The sequence below is a fragment of the Penicillium concentricum genome, assembly GCF_028827145.1.
Source record: "Penicillium concentricum strain IBT 3081 chromosome Unknown utg000004l_segment0_segment0, whole genome shotgun sequence".
In the NCBI taxonomy this organism is placed as follows: Eukaryota; Fungi; Ascomycota; class Eurotiomycetes; order Eurotiales; family Aspergillaceae; genus Penicillium; species Penicillium concentricum.
This window is the reverse complement of record NW_026622757.1, coordinates 1,201,619-1,218,870: the sequence shown is the minus strand read 5'-3', so window position 1 is coordinate 1,218,870 and position 17,252 is coordinate 1,201,619. Positions and strand designations below refer to the sequence as shown.

Below are 17,252 nucleotides of genomic sequence, written 5' to 3'. Positions count from 1 at the left end.
CAAACAGCAAAGCTATTTATTATCTAAATGTCAATTTAGAAAGAAATATCTTCAGTTACTGGTCCCTTCTCCGTGTTGGCCCTTGAATCCAAAACCAAGACACTTAGGAATCGCGGATAATATCATCTGCGATCTTCTCAGCAAGCATATCTGTGGCACAGTTAGCATTTGGGAACTCAGAGCAGCAACCGAGAGAAACCTACAAACCGTCGACTGAGGATGACCAGGAGGAAGGAAAGGAAAGGCGCTAGCATCAACTACGCGCAGTCTGTCCACTCCATAAACCCGCGCCTGTGAGTCAACTACAGCCATATCATCACCGGAAGTTCCCATCTTGCATGTACAACTCGGATGCCATATGGTCATCACATTATCCTTGATGAATTCGAGGATCTGATCATCCGACTGGACCTGTGGCCCAGGATTGTACTCCTCGCCGATTACCACGGGCTGCATAGCTTTACTCTGGAAAGCCTGGCGTATTCGCTTGAACATGGCAACGGCAACTTCCTGGTCAGCCTGATCATCGAGCCAATTGGGATTGATCACTGGTAGATCTGAGTTATCTGCGGACTGCAAAGTGACATTTCCTCGGGACATAGGTGTAATCAGAACACCGAGTATCGAGGCATACTGGTATCCATCTCTTGGCTGGATTGTCAAGAGGTTTGACGCGTTGCCGATATACCCTGCGCCAGATACGTACTATCAATCTGCGTGTTAGCAGCATTTCTCTATGTCTGAGGAGATAGATCTCTCACCTCTGCTTCAGGCCAGTCAGATGGGAATTTGGCCAGTTTACTTTGCGTTTTCTGAGAGAAAGTCGAGCGCAAGAATTCCGGAATCTTCTCCCAAGCCAGGAAATCCGCGATTGGACTTGTTAAGAATCCACTTCTGTTGACTAGTCCTTCGATAATTTGGTCAGCGGCGTATAGCAGGTTAGTAGCAAATTCAGTGAATGTTGTCACGCGCACTCGGTACGAAGGAGCAAAGAACGTGTGATCCCACATGTTCTGACCGACCCCTGGTCGGTCGGCTATAATGTCAATTCCATGCTCTTTTAATTGGCCAGAGGGACCAATTCCGGACACCATGAGGAGCTGGGGGGAATGAAAGGCACCGGCAGAGATGATAACCTCTTCCGATGCCGAAAGGGTGATAGTATTGCCCAGCGGACCTTTCACTTGAACTCCTGTTGCTTTCTTTCCATCGAAAACCACCTTCTTGGCAAGGGTATTTTCATACGTCGTCAGTGAGTCGGGCGTGACCTTGGATAGGAAAGATTCCTCGGAGCTGCTTCGAAGCTCGTTGGATGGGTTGATGGTCGATGCACAATACTGAGCTCCCATTATAGTACCCAGGTTAAAGTCCTCTACCTGATCGATTCCGATGGCTTTCATACCGAGCTTCATCCATGATGAGAAAGGCTGGGCGAAGTTAGCATACGACACCTGCAATGGGCCACCATTCGGGTCGTAGGCATCAGCATCGTAGTCCGCCGAGGAATTCTGAGCTCTATAGTCGGCGTTGGGGGGCGTGAACTGGACGCTCTTCTTGTAAAATGGGAGCACTTCATCGAATCTGTAACTGCTGTCATTGACTGCAGTTGCCCATAGTTCCATAGACTCGCGTGTGGGACTGCAATATCCGGTTAGTCAAGCCGCAAGCATTCAGTCTCCATGGGCATTACCGTTGATAGATCATATAATTCAACGCCGACCTGCAGAGAAATCAGTTTTGATCTGCTATGCTAAATTCAGAAACGGGTACGTACGATCCCCCAAGACATTTTCCTCGGGCAAAATGGATCGCCCGCCTATTAGCGCCCGGCTGATCTCTTGTCACAAAGCCCCAATCCTCCGGTGAGCTGGAATCAGGATTTGATCCCGTCGGCAGCACATCAGCTGGAGGAAATTCAGCCATGGACTCGACCTCATAGTGTCCCCCGGCTTCGGCCAAGGCAACATCGAAGTTGTTCATTGCTAGTCGCGTGGCGATCACGCTTCCAGCTGTACCACCACCAACAACCACATAATCGAATGTTTTGTCAGCGAGGGGAATCACTCGTCGTTTTAAAGGCACAGATATCACGCTACTCGCCTGGAGTGTGAGCAGTACTAGAGTGGTCAGGAACAACATCGGGAATAATGGCGCAACCGCTGGGAACTTGAGACAAGATGTGGCCGATGTTACAGGGAAACACAGCCGATAAGTATAACTCTCAACCGGACTATTGCAACTGTTGCACTGAACTAGGCTCACCTCAGAAGATCTCCCATTATTGAGATATATAGTATATTCGGGTCTCATTCTATTCGGGGACCCCAATGCACGGCCTAACCCCAGCTATGTAACCTTGGAAGCGCTGGTTCAAAAATAAGCATAACTGCGGCCCGCGAGCCCTATCCATGGATGTTTTGGACGAAATTTATTTTGCTTGGCTTAATTTCAACGTTACATTACATGTGTAAATGTAGGGAATGAAATAGTCCTTCCGTCTTCTAAGTCCAGCTACCTGCGTTCGACGCGTGATATTGAGCTGTATGACGCGTAAACCATCCCCGGATGATCTACTACGGTCACTGGTATGTTTTAGGGAGAGCTAATCAGTTCAAATGTTCATATATCTGCTTACAAACATTGGGTTTCAAGATTCCAAGACAATATAAAGCCTTGAGGGGTCATTGATCATCAGTCGAGTAATAGAATATATCACGCAGGATTCCACATACAAGGCCCTAAAAAGTTGGTTGTCTCGTTCTTCCGAATTATCCTGGTACGATATAACTAGCATATTGCTAGAGGTAGGAGAGTTGTGAAACTACAATTTTTGTATAAACATTACCTAGAAATCCCCCGGAGCTTTCTGTCCATGTCGGTTCCAATCGTGAAGTATATGCGAAACGTCCGTGCGCAAGTTAAGTTCAACTCTACCCCCTGATTACACGACTTTGTGAGAACAACCATCACTTGAGTTTGCGTAGACTTCTGGTGGCTAAATATCATTGCTTTTCTCTCATTCGCATTTGTGGAGCCTATGCTGAATATCAGAGGCCATACGTGACTCTGCTAGGCGTAGCCATCTTGTTACAAAGAGCATCACAAAGCGGGAGAAAAGATATTATGAAAAACCCGTTGCACAACCCGTTGCCTGCCTCACTATCCAGTAATATTTCCCGTGCTACCTCACATGGCTGACTCCGGGCTTACCAAGTCTCACAGGCGAGTGCAAAAAGGCCGCTGCGATTCTCGAATCCTTCATCAACCCGAAACTCAAAATCGATGGAGAAATCCCACGTAAGATATTCGTGGGAGCCAAGGTAGGAGCTACCCTAGTGGGAAACAGCCCAATCGATCATGACTCACTCTATGCCAGGGTATCGCCGTATTCACAGCGCTCAGAGTTGGATTCCTAGGCTCTATCCGTTTTGGCTCGGGACTGATTGTCGCCCGTCTCCCAGATGGCAGCTGGTCCGCCCCATCAGCGATGGCAATGGGCGGCCTCGGCGCAGGAGGTCAATTTGGCGCAGAATTGACGGATTTCGTGTTCGTCCTGACTACCGATGCGGCAGTGAAGACATTCATGCAGTCGGGAAACTTGACTCTGGGTGGGAATATATCCATGGCTGTTGGGCCCGTTGGTCGGAGTGCCGAGGCTGGGGGAGTAGTGGGTACAAAGGGCGGGACTGGGGTATTCGCTTACTCCAAGACTCGTGGACTATACGGCGGTCTTACAGTCGAGGGTGGTGTTCTTGCAGAGCGTGCGGATGCAAATAAAAAGCTATATGGGCGGAAAGTTCGAGCAAAGGAGCTGCTGAGTGGATTGATCCCACCACCACCTGAAGCGGGAGTCCTCATCAAGGTTTTGAACGGGGACTACTTCCTTATCAAAGGACCTGCGGAACCAGCCGCAGAAGGCGCTGAGCAGTCGCGTGAACAAAATACCAAGGCTTCTGCTCAATCCCATGAGGGACAACCACAGGGAGTTTTGGCGGCGGCTGCTGATGAGTCAGTAGCTGTCGGGCCAAACGCAGAGCAGACACCCAGAACTCCGGAACCAAGCCCGGAGGGCCCCGAGCAGTCGCATGAACAAAATACTAAGGCTTCTGCTCAATCCCATGAGGGACAACCACAGGGAGGTTTGGCGGCGGCTGCTGATGAGTCAGTAGCTGTCGGGCCAAACGCAGAGCAGACACCTAGAACTCCGGAACTAAGCTCGGAGGGCCCCGAGCAGTCGCACGAGCAAAATCCCGAGGCCTCTGCGCAAGTCCCTGAAAAGCAATCACAGGGAATTGTGGCGCCTGCTCCTAATCAGTTAGCAGTCGTTGAGCCAAGCACCAGAGATTCTCACAGCCTATGCCATGAGCTAGATCACCAGGAGACAGCACCAGCTGCCAAAAGTAAACCAACTACAGATCCGAATACCAAGGAAGCAACTGGAGATGCTAAAGCATCCAAAATTACCCACGGTACACATACGTCAAATGTGCAAGAGCCTATGGCTACTACCGAGAATGATTATGCCGTGGAGCCGAGTACACAGTTGGGACCCAAAGGCAAAGAACCGGCAGCTGGAGACATGCACGATACCTCCCGTGAGCCAGGTATACCAGGGCCTATCCCCGCTACTGAGCGGCTATCTGACAGCATAGAGACTGCTCCCAGTGCGACTCGCTGATTACTCAAAGTTTTATTAGAATAATGTGTGATCATTTCCTTCGACGATAGTTAGATATCTAAAATGAGATTCCTGACTTCTATTTCGCATAGATCATCCCTCCTTGACGGGCTGGTATGAGTACATCAGTTAACTTGAGCACACGCAGGTTGCGGAACTTGTGCAAGGGTTGCATCTGCTCCCGGTAACCTCCAGGCAATCAAACCTTGACCAGTTCGCCCAAGGCGAGACGCCACTCGTTGACAAAAATGCTTTGGATCCATCGGTGGTATGTACACATGAGCTAGTTTACCGACTGTACTTGGGGTGATTTCGAGGAGAATCGGGTTTGGTGAAGTAATCCTGCAAAAGTTGGAAGGCAACGCGACGGGTGTCAGCCGGAGCGATCAGTGACTGCAGTTTTTGTCAACTCTGGCTCGGATAAGTGTAATAAGATCAAAGATAATCGGGGGTCCGACAGTTCTCTCGTCCATAATGAGTCCATCAATAATTGGCCAGCATTCCGTATCCTGGGCGTCAAGGGCCCGCTTCAAGTATGCACCGCGCGGGTAGAGATAGAATCACTTTGCTGTGAGAGAGTGGAGAGGGTGGAGAGAGTGAGTGTCAAAAGTGAAGATAAGAAGATTGAAATGTTCCTGGTAAAGAGACAGAGGATGTTCCAAAGTGAAGAGGTGATGAAAGTTCAATGATTTTTGGTAAGCAAACAGAAATTGGCAGAAGAAAAGACGAGGTGTGGTGAAAGTGAGGGGAGAGTGAAGGTAATCGGTATTCCTCAAGCTGTTGATCGAATTAAATATTCGTCTACACAGCATCTATTGCAAGATAGTGCACTCGAATGAACTCACCAATTCCAGGACATCTGAAAATATCTCTGATTGAATGTTGGTACTTGAAATGTCTTCAATTTCCATCCTAGACTACTTAGAAAATGTCCCCTTGGCTCATTTGTCCACCTTAAAGCATATCAATGCCCGTCATCTTCCCTCTATATAGTATAGTGTGGCGTTGATATCCCCGCCAACAGAAATCACAAAAGCCAATGTTTGACCTAGCGGATTGGTTATTCTAGGTAGCCTGATGGCAAAGTGAGAGGAAGCGTAGGCAGCGGTGCTTGAATGGTATTGGAATGTAGCTAAGGTACAGGTATATGTATGAGTGTTTTCAAATGTTGCGCTGTTAATGACCCCCTTTATTAGTGCTGCTGACGTTGTGGCAGGGAGGAAGATTATATTACTGATAAGATAGTTTAACATGTCGCTGCAAATAAAAAGTGAGAGGAAATTGAAAGGAAAGTAAGAGAAAACGTCGACGAAAGAGAGGAGATCCAGCCTGATAGTGATTGTCTTCTTTTCGTAGTCACGACTCAGCGCACAATTGAGATGCTGCTTGGTTCACCAAGGTCCTTCATATCGTAGTACTGGCATAGCTGACTGACAACTTGTTCCATTTCTTAATCACTGAGAGCAGCGACGATGAATTCGTCAACGTGGATGGTCATGATTGCCAACTTGGATCATTTGCCCTTAACATAAGCACAGGGTGGCCAAGTTGGAAAGGGGGAAAGTAAAATCATTCAAGAAGGGAAAAGTTTAGGAGGAGGTTGTAGGATAAGCATGATTTATAGGTGAGAGGTGGGCAGGAGCAATACGATGATATACCACCGTCGTAGGGTATATCCCACGCCTCTTCATAGATATAACCTATGTTGATAGGTATATAACCCCACTGTATCGCGATATATGGAGAAGAGAAGGGGACAATTCTCCATGCTAAAACAAGTAAGTATACTAGATCATAGGTGAAAGAACAAACAAAGAATAGTTCAGGCAATCTTGGAAAAAGCCAAAAAAAAAGCCTGTGTTGTTCCAATATTCTATTGCACTACATAAAATCTGATAGCTGTGCATGAGCATGACATTTGGAGATAGGGGTGGATATAGATTTAGTACAACTTGATGAACACTCTCGACTACGATGTCATAAATTCAAAGTCAAGATTCCTTTTAGAGGCATGAAAACCCAAGGTCCCATCCCAGGGGCCAAGTGTTCAAGCTAGCTAATAGCATCTATATTTTGAATAGATGCATGAAAGGATAAATATGATAAATGACATTGGTATCAAGAACTCGGACAAGAAATTACTCCTCAAACAACCGACCTAAAATCAAACTCTGACAAACAAACTCATTACCAACAACCCTCGCAGTACATTGAACCTCATTAGGGGGCGTAGGAGTAAACGAAGCAATCGACTTCCTACGCTTCTTCCCATGGAACAAATGGATTCTCTGCGTCTTCGGTTTGGGTGTCAATATCGACTTTGCAGCAGCTTGATCTGCATCATCAACATAGATCCAGTCCCAATTAGTCGACAGACCGGCGTCGGACTGCGAGTCTATCAATGCCCTAGCCGTGCCGAGATCAGGGACACGCTCAACCCGGGAGGCCCCTAGGGCGTAAGTCAGGAAGATATAGGCTTTTCTCTTTTCCTCTACCTTTCCACGTCCCATGACAAGGAGCACTGACTGCCCCGCGAGCAGCTTTGTGCGTGCGGAGATGGTTTCGGCGAGACGGGCTGTGGATGGAGGGTTGGGGGCCATGACTCTGGATTTTGTCGCTCCGTTGAGGTACATTGAGTCGCCGGCTGGGAGGAGGTAGATATCCCAGTCGAGGACACGACCTTGGGCGATACAGTCCTCTACCCACCGGCCGGCCAAGCATGGAAGGTTCAATGCCAGTGCTTGCATGTATTTTTCTCGCCGAGAATGGGTATCGGCAATTAAACACGCAAAGCCAACGTCATCAGCGAGAGCAGTGAGACGGAGACCCTTATTATTGAGTTCTGCGTCCTTGGTCCCACCTTTGATGGGAGTATCAACAGGAACAATTGACGATGCCTCAAACAATTCAGTAAATCCATCATGTAACACAGTGCCGCCATTTTCGATGATCAGCCTAGTCACACGATTTTTGGATGCTTCGTCCTCCTTGTAAGAGACTGCAAATACCATCCCAGCGAAGATGCCGCTGCCTTGCTGAATGCTGCGGGACAAGCGAGAACTGGGAGAAGCAGGTGCGGATGACCTTTCGGATGGGGTATGGACCATGCTCTCTTGTTGAACAGGCGCCGGGCGATATGTGAACGCCCGATCTTTGAGTTGATTCCACAGGATAGTATCAAGATAGACGCGAGCAATTGGCACCTTAATCACATTCTCGCTGTTGCCAATTCCTCCATTTGGCAGACTTTTGCGTTGCTTGGGACCGACTATGACAGTTGCGTGGCCGTAAATGTCGGTTATAGGATGAAGGCCATCGTCAGCGGCTTTGGCCAGCTCTTCTCTACTGAGCTTGTCACCGAACCCGCGGACGACATGAGTGACCTTTGGAACATTATGCATATCGATTTTGACTGCGTCTCCGACACGAAGCTCGAATCTCTTAACGGCACCCTTCGGCACCTCGACAGGAAGGCTGTCCTCAAATTTCACAGAGTATTTAGTCTGCGATACACCCAGTGGTGTTCCAAAGCATGTCCCTGGGTAGTATGCCCGTTTCTGGCCCATCCAGACAGAAAGGACCTGACTTGGAGCAACCAGAGTGTTTTCCGACAAAATGTGAGATGATCGGGGCGTCGTAGGAGTATCATTGACACTACACGCTTCCGATTCAATAATATCATCCGAGGCAATTGTTGATGAGACCTCAGTGGGTTCCGATGATGGAGGTAGTGGTCGATTATGAACGACAACCTTTGGTGGAGGTGCTGATTTCGCAGCAAGTCCGGAGCTCGTATGTGGAAGGTGCTTCTCTTGCGTAGACAGCGAAGTAGCCATCTTGCCAATTTTTGATCTCCGACGGAAGGGCTGCTCAGGTGATCCCTCGATTTCCCAAACATTCTTGGGTGCTCGTCGCGGAGGCTTTGATTGCCTTCGCACAGCTTTCTCGGGGGCTTGCACTAAAGGCACATCATCATCCGACTCTGCTGGAATAGCAGCTGATCGTTCTTGTGTTGCTCGAATAGGCGCAACGGATTTTGGGGGCTGTATGCGAGGGGTGAGAGGCATGATAGGGTCGGAGGCAATGTAACTCGAGCCATTATTGCCGCGCCTCTTCTTCTTCGGTCGAGTCGGCGATCCATCGATCAGGGCTCTGAACTCTTGATCTTCGGTGGTAAAGACCCCGATTCCCAGATCAAATCCTCCTACCCCGACCTGCGGCGAAAGATCTGCCGCAATTTCAGTCAAAGCCCTACGTTGGCCTCCGCCCGGGCTGGACAACAATTTTTTGAGAGGCGAAGAGAGTGCCCTTACCCCAACTGGGCGGATATGATTCTTTCGAATACTGGGGACTTCATTGAACATGGGTGGAAGATCGTCGTCTTCGTTGTTCAGGCCATCGCCATGGGACCCAGTCTCGGAAGGGCATTGGGAGTGGTTGGGGCTTGTTTCTGGGATACTCGTCAATCGAGCCATATCACCAAGATGTTTAAGGCGTTGATTCATAGGTGTCTCAGCCACACGAGATGGCATGGAGGATGAGTTGCCCGCAGTTCCCAGTTCCACTCTGGAATGAGACGAGTTTACATGTTGCTGCTCTGAGGAGTTGCTAGAGTGTGTTGGTATATTCTCGTTAAAGGGTACACTCTGAACGGGTTGAATGGTATGTTCGTTTGATACGGACCCATTGCTCTGGGTATTGTGGTTCGAATGTCTCGATTGTGGCTGTGAGCAGGGAGAGGATGACTGAAGACGCTCTCGAGAGGGAGAATTCACATGAGAACGCGAAGGCGACCGATGAATGATGGTCCTAGCATTGTCGGCTTCTGTGTGCTTTGCTGATGATTGAGGTGATGGCTGGGAGTCTTTCACCATCACCTGGGAAGAACGCACGGCATCATTCAGCTGAGCACCATTGTGGGAGCCGAAAGAACCTCGATGAGCTATCTCATCCTCCAGTCCCTCCTCAACTCCCACACGGGATGGGGATGGAATCGGCTCAAACCCAAGTACCTGAGATAGCCGGTCATGGGCACTAGCGGCAGCAGCGGCGGCGGCAGCTTCGAGAGGAGGTCCGTCGTAGTTCTCTTTGTCTTCTTCGGCTGAAGGTTGAGGAAGCTCTTGGGATCGGGGCACTTGCATGTCTTCTTCTTGTTCGGTTTCCTCCTCACTGGCAACAGCTTCCATCATTTCCTGGTCTTCTTGACGTTCATCTAGCTGCTCGGGAGAAGTCCGTGGTCTGGCAGATAGATTGGATGTCGATCTGGCAGGAGCACTCAGCCCTGCGAACTGAGCCGCAGCTTCCTCGTCGATTTCTCGCTGTCGTCGTGCACGTTCTATAAAGCTCGACTCTTTATAGAATTCCTTGTCGCTCTGGTCTGACTGGATGTTGTCGGCCGAGCGAGTCAGCCTCTCCCCCAAGGTCCTGTCGCGCTTTGTCTGCGATTCCTTCATTGATATATAGTTCATATTGGGTTCGGATGATTCTCTCATGAACTGGACCGGCAGGCCCATCAACGGCGACGAGATACCATTGATAACACGGGCGGGTTGAATAGGAATATTGGGCGACGGACGATCCGATACAAGCTCCGTCTGCAGGCCGTGAACAATTGGAGACGACGGGGCCTGGGTAGCCCCGAAGACCTGGCTCAGGCCAAGAAGACCGCCACTTGACTCGATTCCACTAGCCAGGGGATTGCGCGAGATGCTCGGGGTCGCTGTTGTTGCACTGTTTGTCTCAGTGTTTTTCACAACCGTTCCGGGTGTTTCTGCTAGAAACCGTTGCGATTCGGGGAAGAGATCGGGTGCGTAGGCCATTGGGGAAGACTCGTTCTGGTCGAATGTGCTCTCGTCATCCTTGTCATCGTCGTCTTGGGAGAGGTTCGTTCCGTGGTGGGCGGCGTCCAATTCGGAGAGAAGGTCGATGTGGCCGCTGTCGCCCTCATACAATGTTCTCAGTGTTGCTCCATCGGCTCCTATTTGTGAATAGTCTTGTTGCATGGACTCCCCATTTTGTCTAATAATGCTGTCGTACACTGACTGCGAGACGACCTGAGTATCCCCAGGAGCAGCCTCTGCGGAACTCATGTTGCCGAATTGCGAGCCCGGTACAATGCCCGCATTATTTCCACTCTTATAAGACATTATTGAGCGTGGTTCATGCTGCCGAGGTCGAGACAGGAAGGGTTGGTGTTGATGCACAAGGCTCGCGGGGTTCGATGGTGTTTTCGGAGGTACGTGTTGGCCGGTGTACACTCCGTCACCATTGGAAGCGCCGTTGACTTTGTGGTATGTGTAACAAATAGTGGGATTTGGCTCGTTACTAGTTTTTGCAGACCCCGAGATGTACGGATGAGATGGATCGTGCTCCTGAGGATGTCGGAGTTAGTCTATTGAGGGCGAGGCACACTGCAGGGTGGTTACATACTAGCCCCAACGCGTCGCGTTGCAACTTTGCAAGGTCGATGCTATCGTCTTGGGTTTCCATTTTCGGACCACATAAAATCGCTGATAGTCTAGCACGTCTTGCTAGCAGCAGTAGTGTTTGCAAAGTTCGTTTTCATGCGGTCGGATACGTCGAATGCCTCTCATAGAGAGACAAATTCAAATGGAGGCGCCGGAACGCGAAACGCGCATGTCACGTGATCCGAAGTAATATTACCTCTTACGGCCTAGCTCCGTTATAGTAGACACTCAGCAGCGGTATACGGCAGCGATATTGGGGTCATTTCTATTACTTACACATCTTTTAACTTACTAAGTGCTCTGGAAAGAAGCTGAGAAATGAGACATGGATTTCATAGGTCATTATGCAATTATAATACATATGTACAGTTATACAAGACAATGCAACATAATTACAGAGAGGGTATCAGAAGCCCTTAACATTCATTCCCCGCTTTGAGGGGACCCAAGAAGAAACCAAGACAATCAATCACGAGTGCGGTTCGGAATCCATCTCTTGATGAGGAACTCGCGCACCTTGTATTGGCCAAACAGCGCCCCAATATCATCAATTGAAGCAGCTGGCGGAGGCACTTCGACATAGCAGACGACCAAGCTCTTCAACACCTGGGCCTGCACACGGCTGACACAGTGCATCCACCACCAACTCCTCGCCTGCTTCTCTGCTGTGTAGTTCTTCCGTTCTTCTGTCTCGGACCAATAAGGGTGGCTGTAGGAAGGAATGATGATGACTGCGAACTCGGCGTGGGAGAAGACCGGTCCACGGTTGTAGAGCAGGTAATCGGTTCCGAATTTAACACCGGAGCGGATAACCCAGCCGAGGGACCGGAAGTGGTGGTAGACGGTGTAGGAGATCATGAAGGGATCATCTGGTTGGAGGGATGCGGAGCCATCACGGGGAGGTTGGAAGGAGTGGTTGCAGAACTGTTGGAGGAGGGCAGAAGTGGTGGTTGGCGAGGTCGCTTGGGCCTCCCCAGATTTCAAGGGTGCATCGTAGATCTGCAATGCTCCAAGCGAGTAGGCAAGGAAGAATGCCTCTTCGTTGGAGAGTTGAAGATGCTCCTCATTTGGGAAATCATCTGGATCGAGGTTGTCGACGACGGAATCAGGCAGTTGTAGTGACGAGGGCGAGGTGGATAGGAATTCTTTCTTTTGTACGACTGGTGAAAAGCGCACGGATTTGCCGTTAGAGGTCTCAGTTTGGTTTTGTTCGCCGAGAGCGGCATTTTGTGCAGCCAATTCCCGTGCCTGCCGTGCCTCCAGCGCCCGAGCTTCTCTTGCCTTCTTCAACGAGAACTTCTCTGTTGCGGTCGCTGTGGCATTAGTCGTATCGTCTGTGGTTGACTGAGTGTCTTGGTCAAGAGGCTCAGAGGCACCGGATTCCCTAGCAGCTGCCTCGGCTTTGAGTCTTTCCTCGATGGCCAGTTTCTCCATCCGGGCACGCTCTAGCTTCAGTTCACGACGTTCAGTCCGTCGCAGTCTTGTAATCTCCTCACTGGTCTTGCCATCATGTAACCCTCTTCGTTTCTTCTCTCGCGCCAGCCAGCTTGGTTCACTTCGACTTAAACTACCCTTGCCGAAGAATCCCATCTGCCATAAGGCCTTAATGGATCTCTCGTCTGTGACATGGATCGATGAGGTGGCTTTATCAAAGTAGGCCGAATAGACTTCTTGACGGGGCGGGGAGATAAGGAAGGTAAGGTACGAGAGAGCGACGCTTATAAGAGAAAGAGGGTTATGAGGAATTACAGGAGGAACGTGATGTACATTGACCGGAAGAGGAAACTGGTGAATATGTCTGAAGTTTGGCCTAGGAGGACGAGGGGCACGAGGAGGACGTGCATCTGATGCAGGCCCTGACTTGGCCGCCACAGGCTTGTCCATGCTGGTTACTGGAGTGGCCATCCTGAGAACCACTACTTGATGAAAAGATATTCAAAGTCCTAAACACAAAATTCGAGGTTAGCGAAATGTGCTGAAACATGCGAAGTGAATCAATCGTCATGGTAATATCTTCTCAGATACCGTTGTAGTCAATTCAGCGGATCATCGACAGGCAACTAGAAATCAAAAGTGCCGCCTGCCTGAGCTAAATAAATGGTGTCATCACCGAAGGTGAAGGATGGGCTGGAGGGGAGAGTGTAGAAAAGCTGAGGAGCATCTTACCTAGAAGTTTTTGTGTATGAACAACCTGAATCAAATGTTAATTAGTAAATCCACCATGGCTCTGCACATTAACAGAGCTCAAAGTCATTTAAGAGAGATTATTTTCTCTTCTCTGGTCAAGTGCGAGAGAAAAAGGAAATTTTGCGGTCGAAAGCTCCATTTAAAAAGCACTCCATGACTAAGCAACTTGGTCCGAGCTCTTCCTCGTCGAGAAAAAAATTCCTCCACTTATCGCCGACGCAAGTACTAACACAGGACTATTCATCAAATACCGTCAAGTGAGTTTCTAATTCGTGTTCCACCTGATCTATTGTGCATGTGCTAATATTGCTCTCTCCAGAATGCATCTTATGGTATGTTTCATTGCGACATCGAAGCGAGCGAATCTTCAGCTCCGTTCGGAGATCATTCGCTAATTTTTTAACGAACAGTACACCCTCACCGCCGATGGCAAGCGCGCCTACACCTTGAAGAAGGTACGGAAATCTTTGCGCTGGGGAGACTGCCGCTTTTCAGCAAACAAACGGCTCCTCGGATCACAATTTCAACTTTGGACAATGATGCTAATTTCTGGTATAGGTCATTAACGGCGAGGTCACCAAGTCCGCCCACCCCGCTCGCTTCTCCCCCGATGACAAGTACTCTCGGTAAGTAGCAATATCCTTATACATGACGCACAATGGAAGAATTGAATTGGAAGCTGACCTCTTCCCCAGTCACCGTGTCACCCTGAAGAAGCGTTACAACCTTCTCCTCACCCAACAGACTGGTACGTCGAATCTCTCCCTCCATACCTCTGCTCTCTCAGAAGCACCGGAAACTGACATTTTATCGTTCAGAGACCCCTGTTAAGGCTTAAATGGATCAGCACTGGGAAAAATGAATTACCGGGTGGCATAGCCCATGTTTTGGCGAATGGTGTTTTTCTTGCGGTCAACGGATGGCTGAGATGTCCATACATACTTGTTTTGCTATCCTTGGATAATCTATTCGGGGCTTCACCTAGAAATTCTAGAGAATACCTGACCTAGATAATCAACAAGGAGTTTGTTAAAATGTTCATAAAAAGCCCTATGAATTGGCTATATTCTATGTTCAACCGTAAATCACAAGACAAGACATGGTCATTCCTCATAAAAAGGCCGACAACCATCATGACAGCGGCATTGACCAAGTGAACTTTTTTCTTTCCATGCCCCAAAACTCCAGCCCATGTAATCAAGATGCAAAGTCATCCACATAGCACATTTAGGAGCGCTTCTTCGAGTTGACATTGCGGCCAGCACCAACCTTGGTACGACCGCCAGCCCTGTTGCGCTCGCCGGTCAAAATACCAGGCAGGTAATCTTGGTCCATGAGATCACGCTCACGACGCTGCCGCCGCTCTTCTTCTTCGTTGGCGCGGACATACTCCTTCTGATCTTCGGCAAGAACGAGCTCGGTACCCCATCCGCGCTGGCCACCGCCGCCCTTCCACTTGCCGTTCGAGCTGCCTGCAATCGGCTTGGGAACACTGTATACATTGCCGCGCTTGTTCCACTGCATGTTCTTCTTGAGGTGCATTGTGAATGCGCCATTGGCAGTGGTCGTGCACGAGACACGAGTGAGAGTATCCTTGCCACAGCGAGGGCAGAACTGCTTGTTCATCTCCTTGGTGGTCAAGAAGCAAGCGTGGCAGCGCTTGATGAAGGTTCTAAGATGCTGAATCTTCTGGAGAGTGGTGGTAGACAGAAGATTGAGGTTCATTTGTAGGAGAACGTTTTGACACTATACAGAATCAGCAATTGGTCGATATACAGATGTTGTGTGGGGTGTACTTACCGCGAAATCAGTGGTCATAGTCGCAACCTGCATTGTCTTGGGCGCAGCTGTAAGAGTCGCGGTCCCAGATTCATCATCGGCAAGACGCTTTTTATAGTTAGAGGGTGTGATCCATTCTCCGTCTTCAGAGTCGCTGGCATCATCCTCTGCATCCTGATCTTCGTCCTTTTCTTCTTCAGCAACCGCAACAACAACCTCGGCGACTTCGTCAGCCTCTTTAGTTGCAGCAGTTTCTTCCTCCTTTGGTGACTCTTCCTGGGCATCTGCGACTGTGGTCTCCTTCACTCCCTCTGTAATGGCTTCCACCTCCGCATCCTCGGGCTTGGTCTCCTCGGATTCCTCCTTCGCAGGCGGCTTTCCATTGATTCTCTTCTGTCCAGGGACGCTTCTTAACCGCCAGTCTCCTTCGTTCTTTTCGCACTCAATTTCGTAGGCAAGGGCAAGGACCTCAATATCGGTTCTACTCAGGACAGAACGATCACCGGTCTTGCGAGCGAATTCGCTAATAATATTGAAGCTCTTGGGTGTGGGGGATCGCTGCTTCAAGAAAGGCAGGTAGAGGGTCTCGACACGTGCGCGGGCATCGGGATCGCGGATCTCGGCCACGACGGAGGGGGTGGTGATAATTTCGTCGCACTGGGCAAGGAGGGTTGAAAGCGGCGGGGTATTCTTGAGAATCGGGCCAGCGTCCAGCACGATTGTGTGGACGGGCTTGGTGGATGCGGCAGTAGTGTCTGCCATGTTGTCCTATGTATTAGGACTATTCCCACTGATCGACAATGAGAAAAGACAAGATCGTTGGCGACTGAAAGAATTGGCTGAGTTGTGGAAAGGAAATTTCTCTGTGAACAGTGGCCTGTGCGTCCTTATCGGACTATCTTATCGACTATCCAAATCTACTGCAATTCCACAACTTTCGTCTTTTTACATGCAATTGGACATCAGAAGGCTTTAATTGTAGATTTGTTTGCTTGTTGTTCTGATATTCACATTATTATATCTAACACTATATACTAGGTTGAAGACAGGTTGGTCAAACTGGCGACAATGACCCCAATATTGTTAATATATATTCTTCAACACTGAGATGCTCTTAGTTCAACCCTAGGCTGTACATGAAAAAGTCGTCTTTACAAATTAAGTCCCTTAACACTTTCTATCTCCTGTCTACCTACCTATAATTTAGAGAAAAGGGCGAAATATCTCAAAAAATTGACATCTAAACAGAATATATGAGAAGCCCACCGAAAAGACCACCAAAGAGACATCATAAGGCCGCATAAGCGGTCAACAATTGAACGAGAGAATTTTGATACCATAGCGGAGGTTGATCTCTAGAAACAGATCCTTCTGGGTCTCAACAGGAGAAAGATTTCTTCTTTAACTCAAGCACGACGCAACACCCAGTTGTCCACACGTTGAGACAACAGCAGATGTTGGAAACCAGGCCAGTAGGTTGCCGATGCCTCCCCGGGCTGGGGAAAGTGTCTCTCCAAGTAGTAAGCATAAAGTGACATTAATAGGCCAAACAAATTCGTTCACCTCTCGTGACGGGATTCGAAGTGTCATAAAAAGTATACCCACAATAGAGAACCTATATGCGATGATTCTACTTAAATTGCATCAAACAAATACGGCTTTCAAGATTGTTGCCATGAGCCTCACATACGTTACTTGTCTTTCTGTGGAGACGTGATCTTCTCTAGAATAGGGGCATGTGGATTGCATGTTTCAATCTGCAGACTCAACCGAAATCCCAAAGGTCCTTGTGGAAAAGAAAATTGAAGAAAACAGACAATGGCAAAGAGAGTTGCTGCAGCCTGGAAGGAATCATAATCACTTGTCGCGTTTTAATCAGCAGCGGCTTGATTTAGAACACGGAGCTGACATATTGGTACAAATAGCTTGCACAGCCCGCGATAGATTCGAAGAGCTTTCGGCGTATGGTATGCAAGAAGTTGTCTCTATTTTAATCTGACAGTGTTCTGACGAGCTAGCATGAGCAGAATTCTTGGATATGCAATCTCTCAAGAGGTTTGTAGACCTAAAGCCATCAACAAAGCCACGAGAGACGGTTAATACACGTGGAATGCGGAATGTGCTCCAATCGAGCTGTCCCT

General features: G+C 48.9%; 6 protein-coding genes across 6 annotated transcripts; 2 read left to right on the top strand and 4 right to left on the bottom strand.

The window, feature by feature from the left end:
• Nucleotides 1-103: 103 nt before the first annotated feature.
• N7517_009407 (GMC family oxidoreductase) lies at nucleotides 104-2,139 on the bottom strand (the record flags this gene model as incomplete). Its single annotated transcript, XM_056727130.1, has 5 exons — nucleotides 104-150; nucleotides 204-705; nucleotides 762-1,638; nucleotides 1,691-1,720; nucleotides 1,775-2,139. 5 exons carry the CDS (start codon nucleotides 2,137-2,139, stop codon nucleotides 104-106), a joined length of 1,821 nt encoding a protein of 606 aa, XP_056575702.1.
• Nucleotides 2,140-3,123: 984 nt separating this feature from the next.
• On the top strand, nucleotides 3,124-4,678 carry N7517_009406 (lipid-binding SYLF domain-containing protein; the record flags this gene model as incomplete). Its single annotated transcript, XM_056727129.1, has 3 exons — nucleotides 3,124-3,166; nucleotides 3,223-3,320; nucleotides 3,377-4,678. The coding sequence occupies 3 exons, from the start codon at nucleotides 3,124-3,126 to the stop codon at nucleotides 4,676-4,678; spliced, it is 1,443 nt and encodes a 480-aa protein (XP_056575701.1).
• A 2,138-nt stretch (nucleotides 4,679-6,816) lies between these two features.
• N7517_009405 (chromatin-binding protein RAD9) lies at nucleotides 6,817-11,167 on the bottom strand (the record flags this gene model as incomplete). Its single annotated transcript, XM_056727128.1, has 2 exons — nucleotides 6,817-11,049; nucleotides 11,108-11,167. 2 exons carry the CDS (start codon nucleotides 11,165-11,167, stop codon nucleotides 6,817-6,819), a joined length of 4,293 nt encoding a protein of 1,430 aa, XP_056575700.1.
• A 443-nt stretch (nucleotides 11,168-11,610) lies between these two features.
• Nucleotides 11,611-13,050, bottom strand: sen2 (tRNA splicing endonuclease subunit SEN2; the record flags this gene model as incomplete). The annotated part of the gene is made up of 1 exon (XM_056727127.1): nucleotides 11,611-13,050. The coding sequence occupies one exon, from the start codon at nucleotides 13,048-13,050 to the stop codon at nucleotides 11,611-11,613; it is 1,440 nt and encodes a 479-aa protein (XP_056575699.1).
• Nucleotides 13,051-13,485: 435 nt separating this feature from the next.
• N7517_009403 (H/ACA ribonucleoprotein complex subunit NOP10) lies at nucleotides 13,486-14,333 on the top strand (the record flags this gene model as incomplete). The annotated part of the gene is made up of 6 exons (XM_056727126.1): nucleotides 13,486-13,589; nucleotides 13,652-13,664; nucleotides 13,743-13,787; nucleotides 13,891-13,958; nucleotides 14,028-14,080; nucleotides 14,151-14,333. The coding sequence occupies 6 exons, from the start codon at nucleotides 13,486-13,488 to the stop codon at nucleotides 14,168-14,170; spliced, it is 303 nt and encodes a 100-aa protein (XP_056575698.1). The 3' UTR covers nucleotides 14,171-14,333.
• Nucleotides 14,334-14,559: 226 nt separating this feature from the next.
• N7517_009402 (rRNA-binding endoribonuclease) lies at nucleotides 14,560-15,873 on the bottom strand (the record flags this gene model as incomplete). Its single annotated transcript, XM_056727125.1, has 2 exons — nucleotides 14,560-15,078; nucleotides 15,133-15,873. 2 exons carry the CDS (start codon nucleotides 15,871-15,873, stop codon nucleotides 14,560-14,562), a joined length of 1,260 nt encoding a protein of 419 aa, XP_056575697.1.
• Nucleotides 15,874-17,252: the final 1,379 nt, after the last annotated feature.